This window comes from Chelonia mydas, chromosome 9, assembly GCF_015237465.2.
Source record: "Chelonia mydas isolate rCheMyd1 chromosome 9, rCheMyd1.pri.v2, whole genome shotgun sequence".
NCBI classification, from domain to species: domain Eukaryota; kingdom Metazoa; phylum Chordata; order Testudines; family Cheloniidae; genus Chelonia; species Chelonia mydas.
The window spans coordinates 47,826,161-47,835,227 of record NC_057855.1 but is presented as its reverse complement, the minus strand read 5'-3'; the positions used below and the strand labels follow the sequence as shown (position 1 = coordinate 47,835,227).

General features: G+C 42.2%; 1 protein-coding gene across 4 annotated transcripts in view; it reads right to left on the bottom strand.

Moving 5' to 3' along the window:
• Positions 1–1,976: 1,976 nt before the first annotated feature.
• STAG1 (stromal antigen 1) overlaps positions 1,977–9,067 on the bottom strand; it is a 365,202-nt gene continuing 358,111 nt past the window's right edge. For all 4 annotated transcript variants that reach the window (XM_037909148.2, XM_037909146.2, XM_043521994.1 and 1 more), the window contains 3 exons: positions 6,075–6,189; positions 4,319–4,399; positions 1,977–4,227 (listed from right to left, as the gene is read on the bottom strand). In XM_037909148.2, coding sequence (XP_037765076.1) covers positions 4,204–4,227; positions 4,319–4,399; positions 6,075–6,189 — 220 coding nt within the window. In that variant the 3' untranslated portion in view covers positions 1,977–4,203. The remainder of the gene's footprint in view (positions 4,228–4,318; positions 4,400–6,074; positions 6,190–9,067) is intronic.

The following is a 9,067-nucleotide window of genomic DNA, read 5'->3' as shown; positions in this document are numbered from 1 at the left end:
GTATTGCTACCCTTACTTCTGCACTGCTGCTGGCGGCAGCGCTGCCGTCAGAGCTGAGATCCCGGCCAGCAGCTGATGCTCTCCACCTGTCCAGCTCTGAAGGCAAAGCTGCCGCCAGCAGCAGTGCAGAAGTAAGGCAGGCATGGTATGGTATTGCCACCCTTTCTTCTGCATTGCTGCTGGTGGTACGCTGCCTTCAGAGCTGGGCACCTGGCCAACAGCCGCCACTCTCCGGACGTCCAGCTCTGAAGGCAGAGCAGAACTAAGGGTGGCAATATTGCACCTCTCCCCTAAAAAACCTTGTGACCCCCCGCCTGCAGTTCCCTTTTGGGTCAGGATCCCCAACTTGAAAAACACTGGTCTCCTCCATGAAATCTGTATAGTATAGAGTAGAAGCAGACAAAAGACCAGATTTCATGGTCCGTGATGCATTTTTCATGGCCGTGAATTTGGTAGAGCCCTATTTATTTGGTATAAATGTATGTGCAGACATATACGTGACAATAATTCTGTCTGAAGTTTATAAATAGGAAAATTGATTAAGCCTAAATTGGGTGGATTTGTGACTCAGTTTCCCAACTTCTAACCCCCACCAGGTTAGAAAGTAAGGAAGAGAGAATGATCCTGTAGTCCAGTGGTTAAGGCACCCACCTGGGAGGTGGAAGACACTAGGATCAGTCACCGTGCTCCCATCACTATTTCATTAGTTATCCAAACTGGAACGGCATCAATGGAACAGACTTGTGGGGAATGTCCTCCACATCAGAATAGCCCAGAGCTCAGTGGTTAGAGCATCCTCCTGAGAGACAGGAGATGCCTGTTCAAATTCTTTCACCTCTCCTTTGGCAGAGAGGGGGAATTGACCCTGTGTCTTGCACATCCCAGGCAAGTGCTCTAAATCACTGGGTTAAAAGTTATAAGGTGGGTACCACCTCTTCTCCTGCCTTCCCCTCCCGTGTGCATGGACTGAGGCAGGTGCCTAACTCATTCCCACAAGAAATGCCTTATGTGCCTAAGCTGCCTGACTCCAAGTAGCTTGTTTCCATTTGTGACTTAATAGCGGAGATAGGTGCCTCTCTCCAAGAGAAAGGCGAGGCTTAGCATGTACCTGTATCATCATCTCCCACTGGCAGCTCAGGCAGCTCTCTGCCTAGTGTGCTGGCTTTTGTGGATCACATTCTAAAGCTCCTATCTCTCCCCATTCATTGTATAGGGAGCCTAGGAGTCTAGCTCAGGCTATGGGGACTGCAGTGGTGTTCCTGTGATTTGCTAGGTATCATGCTGCGTAGTATTGCAATGCCTAAGTCCCTGTGTAGATCCAGGCCAGAGAGGTGATGCAACATGAACAAGATCACCCAACCTGCTAATGGTAGATCTAGAACAACATGTAGGTCCCCTGAATCTTAGCTCAGCACACTACATCTTCACCAGTAGATATCTCAGTTCTCCCTGACACTGTAGAAGCGAGTGCATTCACAGCTTGGCATTGGTGAAAGCCATGCCAGATTTTCAGACTCTCAGTAGCAGTGGAGGAGACAGTCACCTTGGTGAATTTGTAAATCTTTATCACAAACTCCAGCCTATTGGAACGTTAAACCTTTTTATTTCTGAATCATCCCTGTACTCTACCTACATGGTTACTTGAGCTTTAAGTGGAAGGAGTGTAATTCACCTGAAATGTGTCTTTGAATCATGGCAAAGACATTGCTGTTCTCTAATGAGAAAGCCTGTAATAGTTCAAAATTCCCAGACTCAAATGACAACTCATCAGATTTACTGCAAACACCACACACAAATCTCCTTTGCCCTGAGACCTAAGCCTGAACATGAGCAATAGCCACATGGAGTCTGGAGAGGGAGTTGCGGCTTAAAGTGAAAGCTGCCTTTCAACCTTAACTTCGGGAATGTTCTGTGATGACTGGCCAGATGCTATTTTAAAATGATGTATGGCGAAGAGGATGCTCACCACACACACATGACTTTGAATAGTTTATTAAAGGAAAGGTGAAGCATCAGTTTTAAATTGTACAAAAGGAAAAAAAAACCTCATATTGTAAATGTACAATTTACAGAATTACTAGCAAAACCAATCAAGGAGACACTCTCAATACAAAAAACCTATTGACTGCGAACTGAACTGGAAACCCATTGGAGGGGCCGTCCAAGTGACCTTTGTTGTGTTATACAGTAGTTTACAATCTATAACTCAGGGTTCAGTTTTCCACACAGAGGACTGCGAAGCACGAGGTTTGTCTGTGACTATGACTCAAACCATGCAGCATTTATTATGCTACTGTGCTCACAGAACTACAGTGCTGACATGATAATGCAGCCATTCCTGCCCACCCTCTATCCCCTGGGGGTAACTTGCACCCTCGTTATAAAGAAATGATCTAGCAACCTCAGAGGCTGTTACAATAGTTACCCATCTACACTTGAGGAATGGCTGAATTACCGAGTTAAACATTTTTGGCAACCAAGACTTTCTGAGAACTGTACACATTGAGAAAAATCTCAGCTGTTAAAAGAATGAAAAGAATGATTTGTTTTTACATTAGTTGTTTTTTCCTCCCCAAAGGTAAGTACTATGTGTACATGATGGTTTTTTCCAAATGACCTTGTAAAAGAGAAAGCTCCATGATAATTTTGCAGTTGCTAATAAAAGCAACTCTAAACCTGCTGTGCTTGAAGTGGGTCAATACGCTTTGTATCTCAAATGCTAACATTCAAACTCAGAAAGGAAGATTAACGTTTTGGTGCTGATTTTCAGAGGTCCTTTAGTCAGTGGGAGTTGTGGGTGGTCAGCACCTCTGAATGTCAGGCCAGTTTTAAACTACAGTAGCAGCTACTAGGCAGAGTCATAAAATCTAAGCATAATGAGATTCCAAATCATCGAAGACACTGAAAATCTCTTATTACAATGAATTAGCTGAGAACTTTTTGGGTTTTTTTTACTTTTTTGAAAAATTGTATTTTTTCAAAGAATTACTCTTAATATGCACAGTTAACACTGAAAATGTAGCTGTATTCCATTGTAAGCTTAAGAACTTCACCATCTAAGCACAAATTTCTATGCAGCACATACAGTACTTCTAACTGGCAAAATTAATTTACAAAAATAGCACAAAAGGGTATTTGCGGCATGGAAAGTAGACATTTTTATATGGTACAATTAAAATTGCTTTTAGAATGCTAAAGCGATTCCTTTTTTCCCCCCTTGATCTATTTTATATAGGAAAGTTGCTGTTTATGTACCTTGGATTGGCAGGGCATGAAATAGGTAGTAAAAACAGCAAAGTGACTACTTGAGAACCATTTGTGTGTTTTACTGAGAATACTTTATTTGCTGGTATAAGTTGCTAAAAATGCACAGAGCAAGTACCAATAGAAAATGTACTGTTTTTGTGTCCCCATGTGCTATATAAAATGAATGTTACACAGCATCTGTTGGAAAAGTGGCTTCATGGACATCTCTTATTTTATGCCCCATTATAAATAAAAATAAATCTTCTCAAGAGTATAAAATCTGGGTTTATCATATCAGAATCTGACTTTTTTGGCAGAGATGCACTTCATTAGATTTCTAACCTCTTTTGTAAGAGTGTTCTGCTCTTTTCAATGCCTATGAGAGGATATACACGTACCATACTGTTAATCAAATCCAGTGTGTTTAAAAACACATTTCTGCAGCCAGGATGACCTGCTTATAGCATCATTGCTAGTCAGTCACTGACAGGCATAGGTTTAATAAAAATGGCTAGCTTTTAAAACATAAAAAGGCAAATGTTAAAACAGTTTTAAATTGTACAGCAGAAAAATAAAGTTAAAAAGTTTTTTGTTTTCATTCAATGTTTTCAGAAAACATGTGTAGAACAGTGTTTATTTTGACAGCTGTCTTAACAATTTAAAACTCCCTTCCCATCCAGAAAAAAAACATCTGTATAAGGACAGTCAAGAACAGGGATACAAACGATTCTTTTAGGTCAGCCTTTCTGAGGTGATTGGATTGGCCAACATTCCTTTGTATCATTAAGAAGGTCCTCTTCTCCTCTTTCACTACAAAATGGGATTGACTGTAATCATTTGGTTAAAAATCAAACCATATCACATCAAAAATGTGGTTTTCATACAAGCTATCACAGTATATAGGCCTCTAGCTCTAAACAATAGAGTTCCAAATTTGTAAAACGTCTTCCCCAGACTTCAGAACATAGGCATTCCAAATCCCTAGAAAAATGATTAAAAAACATCAGTTAACTTTGGAGGTACAATAAAAAGCTCTCAAACAAATGGAAAACAGTGCTAAGTAAAATCTTACTGAATCGTCCTCAATGATAGCTGCAGAGTCAAAGAAGTCCGGCCTCAATTCAGCTCGTTCTCGTCGGTTTCTTGAAGGTGGCTGGAAGAAGAAGTCATTTATTGAATTGTTCTCTATATTCAGGTAGGAACAGTTCCTCATTTAGAGTAACATACTATGTTCATGTCACTTAAAAGAAATATATGTACAGGATACATACAATGTACAGAAGCATGTTAGTGGCTTCCTCTGTTGAGTTGGGTTTGGCAAGGATTTCTAGATACTAAAGCCACATCTACACTATAGGCACTATTGCAGCACAACTATGGTACTGTAGTGAATTCTTCCATCAACCTCGCTGCATCTTCACCAGGGGTTAGGTTGGGATAGCTACAGTGTGTAGGGGTATGAATCTTTCATACCCTGGAGCACCATAGCTATGTTGACCTAACTGCTAAGCTTAGACCAGGCCTAATATAGGCCCCAGTGCAGGAAAGTACTCAAGCACACACTTATCTTCAAGTATGTGCTTAACTCCAGTTATTTCCAATGGGATTTAAGCATGTGCTTAACTTTAAGCACTTGCTTATGTGCCCTTCCTGAATAGGGATGCTTTCCAGAATCAGGGCCATAGACTGGGCTTCATGAAACTCTCTGGTACTCTTCACTTCTAAGATTTACCTTTCTCGTGCCAGTCCAGCTTTGAAATTGGAATGCAACTACAGTAAATAAATCAGACTTCTGAAAAAGGTCTCAATACAGTGTAGTCTGTGTTAGGGAATATTTGTTCCCTTTGGGCTTCATCCTACACTATTCAAGTCAATGGGAGTTTTCAATTGATCTGAATGGGACCTGTATCAAATCCTTTGTCTCCTCTCTTATTGGATTACCCATAGAAAAGTGATTTTTATTATTATTTTTTAAAAAAGGATACGAGTGCTAATAACAGCTGAGCCTTCTGAGGCAGCAACTGAATTGTTAGTGACATCCCTGCAGAAAAGCAGAGCTCTTAGGACCCAATCTTACAATACGTTGAGCACTCAAAGTTAGATACCTAACTTCAAACACCCAAGATTGAAAATTTGGCCTATGATTATTTAGGATGGATAGGATAAAAGGAGCTTGGCTGAAGTATGCAAAATGCTAAAGATAGTACAGTGAAAGCTGATCAGTCCTTCCTTTTCCACATTTTGCATAATACGAAGCAACCACATTTAAAATTAAAATGACAGTAAATTCAGAACCAATAACAGGAAATACTAGGCAGTATGTAGCCAGCCAGTACTGTGACAAGAGGTCACTGAGGCAAATGCAGTTATTGGATTTTAAAAAAGACCATTTGGACGACTGATGCACTTGTACTGCTACTACTATGAATAATTAGCCACCCATCAAAACAATACAAGGGAAATGACATCTCATGCTTTGGGGTATAAGCAGATCTCCTGTTAGGAAAGAATGTTCTCACAACTGGCGAGGTGTATTATGGTGAGTTTTTTTTTTTACCTTCTTCAAGCACCAGGTACTTGTTACTACCTAGAATAGGACACTACACTGGAAGGAGCTGTGGCTGAGTAACAGTTCCTGCGCTTCTACGATCAGGAGATCAGTGGGGTCCATACTTACAGTTGATGGCCCTCCAATCATCTCCCTCAATCAGGTGCTCAAAAAACTAGAAGGCAGGCAGACCATTTTGGGAAGCTGTTTTTGTAGTTTCTTACCCTCTAACTATCCTGACCCATTTAAAACTTGTTATTAATATTCAGGCCTTACTGACCAGATCAATAACCATGGTGTCTTCGAACTCCTCATTCATATCCTCTAGCTGACCTCGTGAGGACATCATTACATCTTCAAAGATGGGCTCAGCATCATCCTCCATTAGACCCCGTCTGATTATTAAAGAGAAAACATTATCAAGGCATTTAACACTTCCAACCATGGCTTTCTGTTCTCCTTTTTTAAATTTTTAATTACAAACAACCAGCCTTCTACTCTTTGGGCTGAACATTAATACTGTAGGCTGAAAACAAAAAATAACCCATTTATCATGTTAGCTACTGAATGGAGATCTCAGATGTAAAAATAACTTAACACTCTTTGAAATACTAAGATAAACAGTCCTATATAAGCGCATTGCAAACATTTAAGAAGAGGTTACCCACTTTCTGCAGTAACTGTGGTTCTTTGAGATGTGTGTCCCTATAGATGCTCCACTTCAGGTGCACCTGCGCCTCGAGTCCTTGACTGAAGATTTTCAGTTAGCAGTGTCTTTTCGGCCCACACATGCGCCCTACGCCACCTCATGCTGAACACTGAGACGATATAGGGGCATGCGGGCGAACCACCCTCAGTTTCTTCTCCACCCATGTCCCATAGAGAACAGTCTAAAGCAGAGGGAAGGGAGGGTGGTAGTGGAGCACTCATCAGGGGACACATTTTGAAGAATTGCAGTTACTACACAAAGTGAGTAACCTCCTCTTCAAGTACTATGGGTGCTCCGCTTCAGGTGACTTCTGAGCAGTATCCCCAGAAGGAGCAAGGAGTTTAGGAAGTGAGTGCAGAACTGAAGATACTTGCAATACCAAGTGCCTCATCAGATCTGGTGGCATGGATCAGGGCTTGATGTTTCAAAAATGTATGTATTGAAGCCCATGTAGCCACCCTACATATATCAGATACTGAACTTTCTTAAGTAATGCTGTAGATGTTACCTGTGATCTGGTCCCATGTGCTATCACCTTTGGTAGGGATGAATGCCTGCAGCATCATGGCAAGTGATAAGACATTGAGATATCCATCTTGATAGTCTCTGAGGAGAGATTATGGACCTCTTGGATCTATCAGTGAAGGAGATGAAGAGCCTAGGTGACTTTCTAAATTGCTCGGTCCTATCTAAGTAGAAAGCCAAAGCTCTTCTAACATCCAGGGTATGAAAATAGGATTCCTGCAGGGTCACCAGAGCACCAATCTCCCTGACACTACTGGCTGATGTGATGGCTACTAAATAGGCTAAAGATAAATGGAACAGAGAGCTGATTGCCATTTGAACCTATGGCAGTATCAAAATACCCAGTTGAGGTCCCAGGTTGCAGTGGGGTCCCTAATCTGGGAATAGAGATTCCTCAAGCTCTTAATAAACCTAGGTACAGGGTGAGCAAAAATCCTACCAGAGGAAGAAAGGCTGATATTGTGGCCAAATGAACCTTAATTGAAGTAACTGATAACCCTGATTTCTTCAGATCCAAGAGGTAATCCAGGATGGCTGAAAGTGTCTTCAACTCAGGCAGGAGGCAGTGAGGACAACATCAAAGGAAGAATCTCTTCCATTTCTGCAGGTAAATAGCATGAGTTGACCTCTTTCTGCTATTCAGTAACACCGGTTGTACTTCCATAGAGCAGGAGAATACTAAACCCATGAACCATTGAGGACCCACGCCCTGAGGTGGAGAACCACTAGGTTGGGATGAAACACATGACTGGCATCCTTCGACAAGAGATGAAGAATGGTTGGAAGCCTGAATTATGGTTGGACACATAGGTGAAGTCGGTAAAAGAATCGAGCTTGTCTTGGCCAGGTAGGCACTATTAGTATAACTTTGGCTCTGTCCTGTCTGATCCTGTTCATCAAGCTTAGCATCAGTGGCGTTGGCGCAAACACATAGAATACATTCTTCCAAGAGAGAAGAAAGGTCTTTCCCAGGGATTGGTGGCCCATACCCACTCTTGAGCAGAAGAGAGGGCACTTCCTATTTCTGGAGGTGGCGAAGAGATCTACCATCTTTGGAATATGCTGTGGAGAACATGGGTGTCTAGCTCCCCTTCATGGTCCTGTGAGAAGTGCCTCTTGAGGACATTGGCTGTGGTGTTCTGAACACTTGGGAGGCAGACTGCTGAAATTGGATGTGATAAGTTATGCACTAGTTCCATAGTTTCATGGCTTTGGCATATAGGGAGAGGGATCTTGCTCCTCCCTGCTGTTAATATAGAATGTACAGGATACGTTGTCCATCATGACCCTCATTGATTCACCCTTGATGAGGGGTAGGAAATGAAGGCAAACCCTCCTGACAGCCCTGATCTTCAACAGATTGATATGGAGACTGGTTTCCTGAGTTGTCCATCTGCCCCGAGTTGTGAGGGTGCTGAGGTCGGCTCCCCATTCCAGAAGTGATGTGTCTGTTAAAGTCACTGATGGATCTCAGCGACAGAAAGGAACACCTGAACAGAGGTTGAGTTGATCTTTCCACCAGTCTAGGGACTTTTTCACTTGTAGAGGAACCATCACCTGTCTGTACAAGATGTCTCTGAACCAACCCTGGAAGCAGCAGAGGCGTAGCCTTGAGTGATTGATCACAAAGATGTAAGGTGCCCTGTGTCCCAGGAGCTCAACAGTTCCTTATTGTGGTCCAAGGGCTCCCTTGAATTGCCTACACCAGACCTGACAAAGTTACAAATCTGTTTAAGGGAAGGTACGGTCAGGCTGTTAATGAGTTTAAATGCATCCCTATAAACTCTATCTTCTGTACAGGGGTTAACAAGGATGTTTTTACGTTAAGTTGCAGACCCAACTCCTGAAACAGAGCAAGGGCTGTCTGGGTGGAAGATAGCACTGCTTCACAAGAACAGCCCTTGAGTAGCCAGTTGTTGAAGTACAGGAAGACTGGGATCGCTTTTTGTTGGAGGTAAGCAGCCACTCCCACCAAGACCTTTGAGAACACCCTTGGAACTGAGGAAAGACCAAAAGAGAGCACTTGGTACTGTAAATGA